Genomic DNA, 17200 nt, shown 5'->3' with positions numbered 1-17200 from the left:
GGGGAATTTCCATGGCAGTAGAATATCGTCCTGTGGGAAAAAAATGTGAGCCTTTTTTTTTTTTTTTACAATAACAATAAAATTTGCCTCTGGTACCTCTGAGGGAGCATGGTGAGACTGATTCTTGAGCATACAAAGGACCTGGGAAGTGCAAGCCAGCTACTGCTGCCAGGACAGAGGGCTAGAAAAACAGAAAGCAAGCAGGGAGGAGGAGCAAGTCTATTCTCTCTCTTCCAGCTTTCTGGAATTTCGTTATTTCCCATGTTGTCAGGATCTATCAGGAATCCAGCTGGCCAAAGAAAAATGTAGATTGCAGAGTCATGACCCCAAAATCACAAATCAACATCTTTAAAGGGGTGAGTTTGGAGCTGTAAGACAATAGCTTAATGACCCTCATACTGTGCAGTGAGGTGTTAGATTTTTATGTCATTGTTGCTGCTGGACTCACTCAGATATGCCCACTGCTTGAATGAAATATGAATTAGAGTGGACTATTTGCCACAAAGGATTTTATCATTACTGAATTTGTAAGAAGTTGCTATTAGGAGACCTCAACCAGAGCTGCTCAATGTGTTTGTAAGGATGATTTTGACTCCCCTCTTATTGAAACTCAGGCATTCAATATTCATCACCATTATTTGCTTTTGTTCTGGCTCAAGTCTGCAGCCTGCCTGCTTCCTTAAATGATTCTCTACACATAGTAAGTGGTCAGGTGGCCAATCTCCAGAGCTCTGGAAGCGTGAAGCTTGAGCTGGGCCATCTGTTGAGTGTGTGCAGTTTTGTATTACACGCATGGAAGTGGTGAGCAAAACCGTAAGCACATTGGAGGCCTAATGAAAATATGACCAGTTAAATCCACCCTCTAGATGTTCATTAGGCCATCTGCTGTTATTAGTGTCCTTATCATTTGGAAACATTACAGAGTTAAGATGAGAGAGATGATCTGTGGAATTCTAGTCTAACATGAAATGAACTTCTGAGTAAAACAATCATGATGTGTAATATGTCTTTTCCATTCAAAGCCATGCCCATTTCTATCTTAACATCTCCATGGTGAAATTTTTTAATAGCTTCTTCATGAAATATTATACCAGGAAGAAGGGTTAGCAGTAGCTACAGAAATGAAAACATAATCTCAGAGTGGCTGATCAATGAAATCAGACCATTTCATAAAAGCTGTGCAGTCATACTTCGGGCCTGTAAATTGCTTTAGGTACCAAAGGGAATTGGAAGCTTAGTGTATCCTGCCGAGCCAATACTATAATATTAACAACCTGCAACAGACAAGTTTCTGCAACTTCTCAGCAGGAAGAAACTGCAGAACAATTTCAGAGGCTTCTTTGTAAGTCTCTGGCTTCTATGCAAGCAAAGGCTTGACTCTAAGGAGAACAAGAGTCCCACCTGTGACCACAAGAAAACCCCTGAACTCTTCTTCTTACTCTGAATTCTCACAGAATCCATAGTTTCATCACCTGGCTTCACAGCTAATTTCATGTTACCTGTAACTGTTTTCTAGTTGCCTCTCTTTCTATACCTGTACCCCCTATAGTGCTGAGTAGTAGTAGTTATTTAGATAGATAGATAGATAGATAGATAGATAGAATTAAATTGAGATAGAAATTCAAAAGAGAAAGCAGTAAAACTTTCATGTTCCCCTCCCCACTCCCAGAAGTGCTGAAAGAGTTAATTCTTCAGCTCTAATGGTAAAACTCAAGATGCAGAGATACAAATAGTAAATTGGCAAGCAGAATCATGTAAGTAGCATCATGTACAATATGTTCTTTTACAATAACAATCAAATTTACAAACAAATTAGCTGTAGAGTCTGAAGGACATTCTGTAGTTTTCACACTGGGCTTTCATCTCCTGCTGATAGATGACTTTGACTGTAAATTGAAAACTGGAAGTGGTTAAACATTCTGTGTATTCACAAGTGCCATTTCCAAAATTGAGGCTTCAGAAAGGAGATGCAAGAAAGGGTCGGCGGAAACTCAGAGCAATTATGTCTGTTATTAAGATGAGGTAGTGGCAATTACACAGCAGACTCATAGGGATTGTGTACGTGCTTATTGTTCTGAGAGGGCTTATAAGAACAAACTTTCATAGCACCCATCAGACCTTGAGTCTCTTGAGGAAGTGAAGATTTTTAGGCGCTTCATCAGTATGTTTTCAGCCAGGGCTTATGGCCCAAGGAAACATCTTGGAAGGTATGCATGCTCTTTTCTTAATGAGCTTTGATGAAACACTTACATAGTAGAAGGGCTTCGTTCACGGTTTCCTTTCCGTAGAAAACCACTCTCAAGCTTTCTGGTATCAGGCCCCTTCGTACTCTCAAAGTTTGTTAGGGCACTCAAAGAGCTTTTTCTTTTTATGGGCTCTATCATGTCAATATTTATTTTCTAGAAATTCAGAGTGCGATTTTTTTATTAAAGATATACTAGCCTCTGTTTGCCTCTGGAAAACATCACTGTACATAAATAAGCAAGTATAAAAGAGAAACAGTATTATTAGAAAAATAGTATTGACCTCACAGACCTCCTGAAAGAGCCATAGGGAGTCTTCAAAGTCCCCAGGACAAATAAGAAATACCATATTTCCTCAATTCTAAGACACTATGGATAGAAAGACTTGGCATTAGCCTGGTAACTTTGGGAAGTGGTGAGACCTGCGTCATTAAGCATATGCATTGATTATAAGACACATTATCAGTTTAGAAGTTAAAATATGGAAGGACTGGGAAATGCACTTCTTAAAACTGAGGAGATATAGCATTGACTTCATTGCAACTCAGATTTACCGACTCAAACATATTGATGAAACATAGTTTTGCTTACAGTCTGTTTGCATGATATAATTTTCAAATGCTTTCATGGACTGAAATTGTTACAGTCAATGAAGCACTGACGTTTTCACTCGACATATATTTGCCAACTATAATACTAGATACTGGAAACATAAAAGTGAGTGCGTTCTCATCTTTGCTCTTTAGGATTCATAGCTCTGGCAGAAGACATAAGAAAGCAAACAAAGTACTTGTAGTATAATGGAGAAGCAATGGATCTGAGCGAGTGAGTTATGGAGCTGAAGAGCAGCTTGAAGTGCCCAGTGATGGAGCACTAGGCATTCAAGAATGCTTGAAATTCATCATTAAATTTAAGCAATTAGTCATTCTCTTAACAAAGGGCTCCCCTACAAGACAGATGGAACTGGAGATCATGATGTTAAGGGAAATAATACTGGCACACAAAGACAAATAGTGCCTGGTCACATTCTCATGCGAAGAAGTTGCTCAGTGGGTGTTAAGTTACAGTAAAGCAGGAGCAAGAAGCTCCAGTGTGCCACTGTGCAGCAGGGTGACTATAGATTACAATAATGTACTGTTTGTTTCAAACAACTAGAAGAAAGGATTTTGAAGGGTATTGCCTAGAAGAAATATCAATGCTTGAGGAGAATGATGGTTTAGTTTAAATGTTACGAAGTGTGTGCATATATTGAAAAATTACATGATTCCCATTAATATGTACCATTTTATTAATATCAGTAATAAAAGCAAAAAAATTTTAATTAATTTTATTGGTACATTTTACATATACAATATAATGACATTCATCATTGAAAATTTGTACCTTTACATAATCTATCTTGTTTCTTATTTTTTCCCTATTCCACTACCCTCCCTTCAACCCCTTCGCCCCTCCCTATTTACAAAGACTTTGTAATGAATATGAGAAAATGATAAGAGCAAAAATGTAAAGGGCTGCCATAGTGGTGTTTGCCACATGTGCCAAGCACTTTCAGATAGTTATTTATTTTAGTGTAATTTAATTTAATCTTGCAAACAAAAGTGACTTATCCAGATGAGAAGCTAGAAATTAGACCGGTTTGGCTCTGCTGTTATACTCACTAGCTCTAGCCAAGACCAAAGTCTACCAGAGCATGATCCTCACCACAATTAGACTCAACTTAGAATAACAGAAAACTCTATCATAACACTGGTGTAAGCAAAATTCAGCTGAGTAGCAAAAAGCTGCATCATAACATTGATGTACAGCCACACTAGATGAACAGTTCAGGACTGAGATGGCAGCTGCACAGCATTATCTGGGACCCAGCCTCCTATATTTCTACCTTTCCACCTTAGAATATAACATTCATTCTCTTGGCCACCTCATGGTTCAAAATGTCTGCTAAATTTCTCACCAGTATATGCGTATTGCAGAATGAAAGGAAGAGCATAAACGCTCTTTGCAGTTGAGCCATCTTTTCTTAAGCAGCCTTTTAAAGCATTTGTTTGAAAGTGTGGATTCTTCTGCACTTCTTCTTAGAACATACTGCCTGAGATTTTAACCTATGGCTACAAAAAAAAAAATTGTAAGTAAACCTCGAATAACCTTTATCCTAGACATCAATGTGCCCAGATTTTTTTAAATGGTGGGTCTACTATTTAGGAGGAAAATGAATTAATGATGGGGTAGGTCTACCACTAGTGGCCTCTGCCACAGGAATCTTAGGAATCATAAATTTACCATTTGTTTTTACCCCGATGCTGTCTAAGCTTCTTTAAATTTACTGAAGGGAGACATAAGCCATCTGGAGAAAATTTGGTTTTCCACAATTAGAAAGCACAACGACAGTGAAAGGAGTGATGGTGTTACTAATTTTGCTTGTAAAATGTGGAAACTATTAGAAGATGAAACACACCAAGACTACTTTGGGGTTTTTGTTCCACTGTACTTTGATTTTTTTGTGCTTTGCTTTGTTTCCTCACTTCCAAAATGTTTTAGGAACACTGTGGAAGATGAATACTTTTAAAGATGAGTTCGATTGTAACTTTGAATTAATTAGTGCTAGCTATTCATTTGTAGTGAATATGGCAAGTGTCAGTTTTTCTCACTGGAGACAGACAATGCCAGTGCATTTGACCAAGGGTTGAAAGGGTCTTCAAACTCTCCATCCATTATGCAGAAATACACAAGAGTGTAGATCTGAGATAATGGGAAATAATTTACTGTTGACAAGGCCACATAATCTTAGTGTATTTCATCTTCTAATAATTTCCACTTTTTAAAGCAAGATCAATAGGGGCCATCACTCTCAACGGTGTCATTGTGCCTTCTGAGTGCCAAAAAACAAACTTTCTCTAGACAGCTTCCCCCACTTTTATAAATTTGAAGAAACTCAGACAATATCGGTGTCAAGAAATGAGAAGGCCATTTGAAAACTGACAAAAAGTGATGCTAACAATCTGGACCTGTCAGCCCTTAGAAGCAGAGGGAAATTTAATGTGGCTGGCAGAACACCTGGCAAAGAGTATTCAGTACCATCACTGTGCCCTCCCCAGGGCTGGCACAGTACTGAAGAGATAATCACACACTTCCTGGAAATTTCTAGTGAAGAAGCCTCAGAGATCAAAATAAAACAGAGTCACTTTTTAAGTGTGCCACAAGGCTCCAAATGGAGTAAAGAAAGAAGATTATAAATGTCATATTTGGGATAGGGAGGCAGGACCATTTAAGAAACAACTGGTTTCAGCACAGCTGAACTTTAAGAAAAGAAGTTATTTGCACTTTGTATCAATTATAAAATATTTTAATAGCCATACTATGTTTTTGAGCCTTTTACATGAAAAATAACTTCTTAAAATGAATGGGATGGAACAGAAATCGTCTATCTGTCCCACTGGCAGCTCCTTGTGCTAACTAGAAAATAAAAGAAATAAAATCGGCAGAAGATCATAAACTCCATGAAAGGAAGAACCCATTCTGTTTTGACTACAAGTTGTTTCTTAGTGCCTAGTACAGGGTGTAAAATGGAACAAACCTTCATTTATTGACAGAAGAAAGAAAATTAAAAGAGTCTATTCTGTGGTTAGAATTACACTATGAGTATTGTTACAAATGAAAGAGGGGAATCCAAGGAACAAGCTAAAATATTAGCCATGAAATTGGTTCATAAATGTATATGCGAGAATATATCCAAAAATAAGCCAAATATTTGTTGGCGCACACATAGCTTAGAAAGATCTCAGGGGAATAGACTAAATGAGCAAGGAGGAAATAGCTGCTGACATAGAATCAGGGGAAACATCGAAAGAGTACAATTATATAATTAAACTGAAGAGTGTATAAAGCCAAGGAAGACAGCACTGAAATATATAAGGGCCAGAGGAAGTACAGGCACATTCCATGAGAAAATAGCTAGCTTTTACTGAGCTCTTTCTATATTCCAGACACTATGTTTAGTGGTTTATGTATTTTTTTTTTGTCAAATTCCTGTCACATTTAGGGAGGAGATATTATTTACTCAATTTGTAGATAAGAAAGCTGAAGTTTAGATGTGTTCATTTATGTACTCCAAAGTCACAAAGATGGAAAATGAAATAGTCAGAATTTTTTACCTAAGAGGTGTTTACTTCAGAGCCTAATCTCCAAACCACTTCATTCCACTACATTTGAGCCTTTTGTCTAGAGAGAGAGTACATCACCTTTATCAGATTTTCAAACGTATCTCTATAAATAAAAAAAATATGAGAAAAAGTGTTTTAGACTCTAATTGCCATGGACCGTGCCTTTCCATATCACCACTCAGATGGCAGATGGTTAGATGAAGATATATTAACTGATGAATGTAATGATGAATGGCTGGCTTCCAAATTGATTCTCCTGCATCAAGTCTGGTCTCTTTCCATCTGTCCTCCACACTATATAATACTGAAATACTGGTCTGGTCATGTTAGCTCTGACTTTAAAGGTCTTCGTTGGCTCCTCAACATCTGTGGTTAAGTCCAAAGGTCTTGGCATGCACACACCTCTGAGATGTACTCCAGTAGTTTACAGCAAGGGACAATTTTGCCCCTGTATTTATCAATGTCTGGAGACGTTTTTGGTTGGCATGACTGCAGGTAAGGTGCTACTGACATCTAGTAAGTAAAGTCTAGAAATACTGCTAAGTATCCTACCATGCACAGTACTGACCCAACCTGAAAATAGTGCTTCTGTGGAGATATCTGAACATGGTGCCTGGCAAACACTTAGAACTTCGTTTTCCACTAATAGCTACCCTATGGTATGCCTAAGAAATCTCAGATCATAATCAGTTCCCTCTCCCATGTGGTTCCTTCTTTCCATTGTCTTGTTTATTGTCCTCACTCTGTGCAGATCACTCTACCCACCTTATTTCTTTTTAATACCTTTGTTTTATCCTTCAAGTTAAGTTTGCTTTTCTCACCTTGGAATCTTTCCTGAACATCCACTTCTGTCTTCCCACGTCACCCTAAGCAAACGTCTATCATGACATCTAACGTATTGAGTGACCTATTTCCACATCTGCCTTCCAGAGTAAACATGAACTACTGCAGGGCAGATATGTGTTTTATTTATCTTTATAACTGTTCCTGACACGTTGTAGGCACCTACAAAGCATTAAACTGAAAAATAACAGGGTAAAGAGAAAGACAAATCACGGAACTTCCAGTAAACTTTGACCTTTTCAGCACCCCACCCCCAAATTAACCTTTAGGGTTGATTCAAAAAGGTCAAACGGGAGTCCAGTGTGGTGGCACATGCCTATAATCCCAGCACTCTGTGGGGAGGCAGAGGCAGGAGAAACGTATTGAGTTCAAGACCAGCCTGGCTTACATAGTGAATTCAAGAGCAGCCTGAACTACAGAGTGAAACCTTGTCCCAAAAAACAAACAAACCAAAAACAAAAAGAAAGGAGCCCTAGACTTGGTGAGAAAAGAATGAAGAGGACTGTCAATGGAGCTCAGTGATAGAGAATTTGCCTAGCATAAGGTCCTGGAATCCATTCCTGGCACCACAAAGAAAAAAAGAGGCAAAAACTATATGTCCATTCTTCTGAATGAGGCAGTAGATGACATAGGGCTTAAGATTATATGTGAATTAGGGATATTAATAGTCACCTTTTAAATGACGGTCAATTTAAAGAAAACATTGTAGTACAGTTGGTGTAAGATTACACCAAAATGTATAATAGGGATATATGAACAACTGGACAACTGAAGTCTGGAAAGCAACTGAGAGGGAACTATGTTCTACCAGCCTTGATTCCTTACAGCTGTAAGATCAGTGACTATGAAACTGTTACTAATATTGGTACTGCTCACCGTATGTTGTATCACTGTAGCATTTAATGCACCCACTAAAACGATGTGATATCATCAACCTACTTTCCACAGTCTAGATCATGAACAGGAGATGCCTAGCAGGTAACTTGATTTGCCGAGGTTTCCACACCTGAAAGGGAGGACACCTGGAGCCAGACTGTGAGGGAGAGTCCAAGTGTATAAACTGGTTTGTGTCTGTGATATTGGAGTAGGTTCATAACTGAGGGATTTCTAATTTAGTCCGATCAAGGGTTGGTATTTGTATACTGCTTTTACACATAAATTTTTCTCTATGATAGTCTGTTGCTTTATAAAGTGCTACTTAGTTCAAAATTAGCTGGGTCTTTAAACCAACTATAGAACTATATGACCTCAGAATCAACTCCCTTCGAGGCGGGTTTTCAATTAGCAGAAGACATACTGGCTATCAAGGGTTGACATCCTGACCAAAAGCTTCTTTCTGCTCAGGGTTATTTCTCAGAGACGTTTATTGGGAGATGGGCACATTCCACCAGCTGGTGGCTATACCAGTGAACTTTAATGCTAGTTGAACTTAAATACATTTTGACATTTCACACAAATTAATATGTTCTTACAAGGTGGGGCAAGCAACACAAATTAGGCCAAATGATTTGCCTATAGGTCAGGTCACTGGGCAGTTTATAGGGCTACACTGCTACTTATCGCTCTCTTTTGGGTTCCGCATCAAAAGGAAGTGTTTATTACGCACCCCAAACCCCAGAAACCACTCAGACAAATGTCAGTGGCTCTCAGGGGGTTATCCTTAGGCCCATCTTAATAGCATATTATTCTGGGGTCTCTCTGCAGTGAATAGATGCTAAAATTGACTGCCAGAATTAGCTCAAAGACTCCATACTGTATTTTAAGCTGTGTGTTATAGAAAAGCCTTGATAGTAAATACTGCATCTCTTTTGTGTGCGTATAAAGCACTAGTTCTTTGAAAAATCACCTGGAAATAGGAATATTTACAATGAGGAGGACACAGAAGAAACTGACAATCTGGAAGAGGTGAAAAGGTCCATCTTCTGAAAAGCCAACACCCTTGACTACTAAGCAGCCACACATTTTTCATCTGAGCAGACTTCATAGACAAGCTATGCAGCCAAATCAAATGGGAATTAAAGGGATTCTGTGTAGTTGGTATAGAAAGTGTCTCAGAAGCACAAAGGCCGCTTTAGTCACAGGAAACTGCCAGAGGGTGGCTTATTTGATAGAAAGGAAAACAAACAGACACAATAGCCGGTGTATTTCGAAGACAATATTAAATCTAATAAACATCACACCAATGGTATTGCTTAAATTGTTTGGGAAAGTTGGAGATTTTAACAGCTTATTTCCCAACTACCAGCCTATATCTCAGAGGCAGCCTTGAGAGCTGAGAGCAGAGTCCAAACTATGCTCTTTCTCTCGCTCCTTCTGTACGTGCACTGTCCCCTAGCCTCTGCCCTGGCCTTGGCTCCCAGAGTGGGGATAATTAGAATGTCATTCCTACTGGGTTTGTTTTTTCTGGGTCACTGACTTCAGACATGATCAAAATAGGAGCGTTGTACTGAAATAAATTCTTTTCCTCTTCTTCAGCCAGGCCCAGCGTATTTCCTAGAGGACCATGCTCCATAGAACCAGTGCACACAGACAGTTTCTGTACAAGCAGGAGGTGCAGTTTCTGTGCAGGATAAAGGTGCAAGGCAGGGGCATATAGTGGAGGAAGAGTCAGTGCTCTCCACAGCAGCAGTCACTGGAGCTGTCTCTCCATGACAGGGCACTGACATGCAAAGGCCTCAGACAGACAGGCTGAGGAAACATCGCTGCAAACTGCTCTGGGAGCTGTTAAGGCTGGTGTTTAATGTTTATCCAATGGCCTCAATCAGAAATGCTCTGTAGAACATGCATAACACAAGCTGAGCTTTATACTCCATTAGCACTCAAATTCCTAGCTGCCCAGAGGCATATGGTCCTGACCGGAGAAGGCCAGCCTATGTCGAGATGGAGGTAGAGGGCACAGAAATGCTGGGACAGAATGAGGTTACCAGGTGTCTGGAAAACACTTAAAGGTAAGGACCAAGGGCTCCACATGGCACAAAAGAGAAAGTCAAAGACAACCTCTGTCCTTGTCACAACATCACTAGTTGCCCTCCCATATGAAACACAGATAGAGGGTAGGAAAGGCCCTACCTCAGACTTCAGAAACAACCTTTTCCCACTTCATTACTGACTCCATATAAGGCCTGTTCCAGCTGGGAAACTAGTGGGCCTCATAATGCAATGACAGCTCATTTCTTGTTTTCAGACTTTCAGATCCCAAGGGGAAAAAAAAGCCTTCCTGAGGCTTTCACTCAGACCAAAAAAAGAAGAGTAGCTATATCAGCCATAAAGAATGAGAAATTAGAGACATTTATAACTAAATGGATGCACATGGAGGACATGCTCTTAAGTGAAATAAATAGGACACGTGTAAATACCGAATAGTTTTTCTGGTGTGAGAAACTGAAAGTGTAAATAAGGACTAAAAGGAATCATTGATAATGTGAAATAGGAAGACGTGATCCAAAGGGGGAATGGGAGTGGGAGGGGTAGGGGAAAGGAAAAAGTGTGAGAAAAGAAAAAAATGGGAACAAAGCCTTTGCAAATAGGGAGGGCTAGAGCAATTGAAAGGAGGTCAGGGGAATGGGGAAAAAATAAGAACCAAGATACATGATGTAAAGGTACAAATCCCCAGTGACAAATGTCATCATATTGTATACCTAAAATGTACCAATAAAATAATTTCGGAGAAAAAGAGAAGAGTAACTACATTATTTTTACTATTCTGACCATGAATGGGACTTTTTTTTTTCTTCTTTGGTCCAGCCTAATAGTAGAGAAATAGAAACCAGTGAGAGGTGAGGTGAGAAGTTCTCTGCTAAGTGCCCAGGGATAAATCATAGCTATGAAGGACATGTCAGGGCGGACATTAAGCAAACTCCTAGAGCCAAGTTTATTGGCCTGTCTAACCCCAGTGGCTGGCATAGCACTTGGCACAAGACACACCAGATACATGTGCACACACATTCCTTTTGCTTCTACCTCTTCAACCTGTCTCAAGTCTATCTTCTCTCCCTTCCCTCTGTGATCGTCCTAGTTCAGGCACTATAATCCCCCACTTGGACCACTGTAGGAGCCTCCCTGCCTCTGTTTCAGCTGTGCCTCCAATACAATTTCAGCAGCCAGTACGATCCATCTAAATGAAAGAACAAACCAGCCTGTTTCTTTGCTGAGGATAGAGGCATGTGGAGTGAGCCAGGCCAAACTAAGACAGCAGCAGCTACAAACTAGGATTCCAGATCAACATCTGATGAGCTGTACCTAAGTAATTTACAGAATGGAAGTTGTTTCTATGTTAATGATAGATCCTGTCCCAAAAGGCCTCTGAGTGAGTTAACTCTGGTTGCTCCACTGCAGTGAGAGAGAGAGAGAGAGTTGTGTATTGCAGCTATCCAGAAGCCCTGGAGTAGTGGGCCTCAGACTCCCCTGGAGGACTTGTTAAAACAGTTGGCTGGATACCTACCCACAGGATTTCTGATTTAATAGGTCTAAGGTGTAGCCTGAGAATTTACATTTCTAACAAACTCCTAGGTGATGCTGATTTTTATTACTGCTAGTCCAGAGACTACACATTGAAAATCACTGTTCTAGAAGCTTCTTCTGGAATTACTGAAATAAATTTACATCATGTTAGATAATAAATGGCAAATATGTTTCTACCAGAACATGGGTTTCATCTTCTCCTTCACTACCAGACAACACCCATGCTGCTGAAATTCATAAGAGAAAGGGAAACAATAAGCCAATTTTTCTTTCAAGGTAAAACTGCCTCTGGAAAGATATGGTAACCTAATGGTGTGTGTTCTGTTCTTTTTGCAGGTGCGATTAGAGTGGCCAACAGACCTTGCAGTCAACCCCATGGACAATTCATTGTATGTCTTGGATAACAACATTGTGCTGCAAATTTCTGAGAACAGGCGCGTGCGGATCATTGCAGGGCGCCCCATTCACTGCCAGGTGCCAGGCATCGATCATTTCTTGGTCAGCAAGGTAGCAATTCATTCTACTCTGGAGTCAGCTAGGGCCATCAGCGTCTCCCACAGCGGACTGCTCTTCATAGCTGAAACAGACGAGAGGAAAGTAAACCGCATTCAGCAAGTGACCACCAATGGGGAGATCTCCATCATCGCTGGTGCCCCCACTGACTGTGACTGCAAAATTGATCCCAACTGTGACTGTTTTTCAGGTATGACCTTTTTAGCAATTCACCAGACCCCTCTCCATTTTCAAAAGAAAATCATGCCTCAGAAAAGTAAAAAAGAAAACCAAAGCGTTCTTTGTAAACTGGTGTGGGCTAGGGGAGAAAGCAATGGGTTGGGAGTCAAATCGCCTACACGTTCTGACAGCTGACTCACAGAGAGACCCTAACAAAGTCACAAAACCTCTTCATAACTTATTTGTTAAATAGCAATAAATACTTGTCTCAGTTACATTGCCTTGCTGCTATGAGAACAAGCTAGTCCAATAAAAAATTTTAGACACTGAAAACACTAAGATCATTACGCAAATGTAAGGTCGTGTCTTTTTTGTATTTTAGAAAACAGAAAGAGAGGTGAAATCCACCGTTACTGATTTAGCTAAGGAAAAAAAATAATTGTCCATAAATGCCTAGTTTCCAGATTGAAAGCATGTACTGTTCAATCCTCAAAGACACCAATGACAAACTCTTTTGGGATAGATGAACAATACTAAATATGACAATGGAAAGTTCTCAGGGCATCAGTCTGCTACATATCTTGTTTTATAAAATTCTAAAACTCTTTCCATAACCAACAGAGTCTTTTAATTTAAACTACGGAGAGCCTTTTCCAAAAGCCATGGAGTGAGTACATATTCCAGTAGCAAACAGACCTCTAAATGTTGCCAGATGTGTTTATTCCTGGGATGTGGAAATCGCCCCATGCTACAAGTTCCCCTATTCAACTAATCAGACAGGCCACGATGGTCCCCTTAACTTTTGCTTTTCCTTAGACCACAGGAATTAAGAGCCAGCAATCGGGTCAATATGACTTTTGATCAATATTTCCAATGTTTTTCGGATAATAAGTTTTATAGATATTTTACTAATTCATCTCTTTCATTCAAGGCAAATCTAATGTTTATTGCAGTTATCAAATTTAATGTTCTGAGTCACTGCTGTACTTATAGACTTAGTGCACTTTGACAGTGTGACAATGAAAATTAATGGAAGGATGGGCCTTTAGGTGTGGTAGGACTAGAATATCCTGAAACAGATCCTACAAGCATTGATAATCAGAAGTTTCATGTATTCCCAGCCAACTTTTATGTAGCTATCATTACTTGCTGTTCTTGTATCTTGGAATACAATAGAGTCTGAACAGTAGGATTGAGGATTTCACAAAATTGGTATAACTGAGATAATTACATCTTACTGTTCATCTTTAGTGGTACTGACTCAAGAATTACAATTTTTTGAATAATGGGTTTCAAAATTGTCAAGGGGGCCATGCAGAGAATATTGGTTCACTGATTATTCCCTTTAAAATTATTCTCAATACACAGTGCTTTCTCTCTATGGTATGTTCATCTAAATGCTTGTGATGCCAGTTGTTAAAATCAGGGCCTTTCTGCCACAGGTGATGGTGGTTATGCCAAAGATGCAAAGATGAAAGCCCCTACCTCCTTAGCAGTATCCCCTGATGGCATCCTGTATGTGGCAGACCTCGGGAATGTTCGAATTCGTACCATCAGTAGGAACCAAGCGCACCTGAATGATGTGAACCTTTATGAGATTGCCTCACCTGCTGATCAGGAACTCTACCAGTTCACTGTCAATGGAACCCACCTCCATACTCTGAACTTGATAACAAGGGACTATGTGTATAACTTCACCTACAACACCGAGGGTGATTTGGGTGCCATTACCAGCAGCAATGGCAATTCGGTGCATATTCGCCGTGATGCAGGTGGGATGCCCCTTTGGCTTGTGGTGCCAGGAGGGCAAGTGTACTGGCTGACCATAAGCAGCAATGGAGTCCTGAAAAGAGTGTCCGCCCAAGGCTATAATCTGGCGTTGATGACCTATCCAGGAAACACAGGCCTTCTAGCTACGAAAAGTAATGAAAATGGATGGACAACTGTTTATGAGTAAGTTTCTAATTCTCAACATAGTCACTGCTAAATTTTTATTTGACATTGTATTACAGTAGCAAAATGGCTTAGTAATTGGTAGGTGTTGCATGCTATTTTCTCCTAACCATCACAATAATAAATAAATAAATAAACAGTCACAGAGAAAATTTTACCCAACTCCTAAGGTTTGAAGCCATTTTTCCAGAGCAATTTGTAGAGCATAATAATAAAAGCATAGACTGAATGAAGACAGAATCAAATGCGTCACTGCAGGAGATAAGAACGAGGTAGACGTCTACATACCTATACTCAAAAATTGTACAGCATACCTGGGAAGACAAGGTAAAATTACATTTAAACAATAAAACTAGAGAATTGTTGTAAAGCAGTAAAGAAGCAGTATGATATGACAAGTATTTACTGATCCCTGTGGAGTTTAATGAATGAAGAAATGAATGAGCCCAACTCAGTATAAGTTACTTAGGGGTGTGGACAAGACAGAAGCTAAAATATAATCAGTGGACCCTGAAGTGCAAGTGCAAAATTACATGGAGCAAATACCGAATAGCATTGGCTGTTTTTTTAACATATGAAGCCAGTGAAGTAAAGTTGTACAGGCTTGGGCTTCCTCAGTGTCCCTGCACAAGTCAAAGAATCTGGCACATGTTAGCACTTATAGAAGAGATCTGTGATAATTCTGTTTAACTGGGAACTAACACAAAGTGTGTCTGACAGCAGGCTACTAGGAAGTGTCAGGCACAGAAATAGAGACTATTGTCCTTGCCTTTTAAAGCATAGACAGTCTTGTTTGTAAGTCAGTCCACTTAGCAAGCTAGTCTACCAGTGCTCAAGAAGCTTTTTTCCCACAAAAGAAATTGTTAAGTTCCTTAGCCAGCATGGTCAGTGAAGAAAATCTATGGAATCTGAACCCAGAGCCCAGAAAAGCATTAAAGTTGAAGACTTTGAGAAATGGGGATTTTTAATTTGAGGGGTTCCAAGTGTGACTTCTTCTCCCGTGACTATATAGAAGATATGAAGAAAACATGCCCAGTCCCCTGAAAGATTCCTAAGGAAAGGAACAAAACATTTGGTCTTTACATTTTGGATCATTCCCCAAAGAAATGCCATTTTTACAATAGAGCTAGACAGCTATTCTGGTTTCACTTAGAAAAATGTATTCAGTTGCTTCTGTTGCAAGTTTTCCATTGTTTTTGAAAAAAAGGTCTCTTACATCTTAGCAACAGCACTAAGTTACTGTTCACTTGTGACTGACTGAATGTTAAGTACTGGGCTATGTAATTAACATACACTATATATTTGACTCCCATAATAACCTGGGATAGCTGCTCTTAGTACGGCCATTTTATGGATGAGGACACTAGGCACAAAATGGTGAACCTGTTCTGACTCCCACAAAGGTCCATAATTCAAACCCCAATAATCTGACTCGAGAGCCCACATTTTAAAATATGTTATGCTTAAGAAAGTAAGTTTCTAGTGAGAGACTCTAATGTCTTTTTAAAAACGCATGACAGCTCACCTTGCAGCTAATATTGTCAAACAGCTATTTGGGAAGCTACTGGTTGAATTTAGTTCATCAAGAAGAAATGGCTGAAGTGTTAAGTAGATTTCAAATAACCATTTCTTTTGTTTAGTCAACAGATATTTCCTGAGCAGCTAATAAGTGCTTCACAATGTTCTATGTGCTGGACATTTAAAAACAGATAAAACCCCTACCTTCATGAAGCTTACATTATACTAGAGGGAGACAACTACGATAGAACTTCAGATAATGGTTAAATTCTATGGAGAAAAATAGAGCAGGGTAAAGGAGATCAAGTTTGTGGTGGGATTTTACTTCAGATTGTTGCTAAGAAGATGGCATTTGAACAAAGACCTGTAGAAAATGAGAGTATGGGCCAAGGATTTAGCTCAGGGCACTGCGCCTGCCTTGCAAGCACAAGGTCCTGAGTTCAATCCCTGGTACCAAAAAAGAAAGAAAATGAGTGTGATTCATGACTCTGTGGCAGAAAGGGGAAACAGCAAGTACAAAAGCCCTGCAGTAAGAAGAAGCTCAACAAGTTTGAAGAAATAGTAAGGCAGCCATTTGTGTCTGGCATGGAAAGTTTAAGAGTAGCGGGTAGTGAAATCAATTCAGTGGCCAGAGATACTTCATCTAGTGCCTTGTAGGTCACTATTAAGACTTTACCTTTTGCCCTAAAAGGTTTTGAAGACTTTAGAGTAAAATCACATTGTAAACTGACTTACATTTTTCAAGAGTCATTCTGAATTGAAAACAGAGTCTGTGGTAAAACACAGGAATCTGACTGGGGCTTCGAGCATGTTGTTGGAGTAATCGAAGCAAAAGATGGTGACTTGGGCCAGAGAATAGCAACAGTAAGAAGTAGTAAAATTCTAAACACATTTTGACAATAGAGCTATCAGGACTTGTTGACAGATTAGATGTGTAATGTGTGAAAAAGAGGGCAAAGACAACCGTACATATTTTTGCCTGAGCAACTGGATGTTGGGGTTTGTATTTCCCAGGAAGGAAGACTATGTAAGACAGTGGTGGCAAACATATGGCATGAACACCTCAGTGGGCTGCTTGTTAGATTGAAAGCTCTAAAAGGTTTGCCAGTCACTGGTGTAAGGTGTGTGCTATCCTGCAGGTTTATGAGATAGGGGATGAGGAATTCAGTTGGGGATACAATCAATTAAGATAGACATCTAAGTAGTGAGTTCGATTGATGAGTCTGGAATTGAGCAGAAAAGCTGGAGAGGGAGATTTGGGATTCACCAGTATTTAGGTTGAATTTAAAGCCATGAGATAGGATGAAATACCATGAAAGAAAGTGTAAACAAGGACAAAGAGATCAG

General features: G+C 39.6%; 1 protein-coding gene across 1 annotated transcript in view; it reads left to right on the top strand.

Annotated features, from left to right (window-relative positions):
- Tenm1 (teneurin transmembrane protein 1) overlaps positions 1-17200 on the top strand; it is a 788119-nt gene that overhangs the window by 733364 nt on the left and 37555 nt on the right. Inside the window, exons 26-27 of the mRNA XM_010608026.2 lie at positions 12047-12413; positions 13825-14335. Coding sequence (XP_010606328.1) covers positions 12047-12413; positions 13825-14335 — 878 coding nt within the window. The remainder of the gene's footprint in view (positions 1-12046; positions 12414-13824; positions 14336-17200) is intronic.

The sequence above is a fragment of the Fukomys damarensis genome, unplaced genomic scaffold, assembly GCF_012274545.1.
Source record: "Fukomys damarensis isolate Sample0158 unplaced genomic scaffold, DMR_v1.0_HiC HiC_scaffold_39, whole genome shotgun sequence".
Lineage (NCBI taxonomy): Eukaryota > Metazoa > Chordata > Mammalia > Rodentia > Bathyergidae > Fukomys > Fukomys damarensis.
The sequence above is the reverse complement of the archived record's forward strand: the minus strand, read 5'-3'. Positions and strand labels throughout refer to the sequence as shown.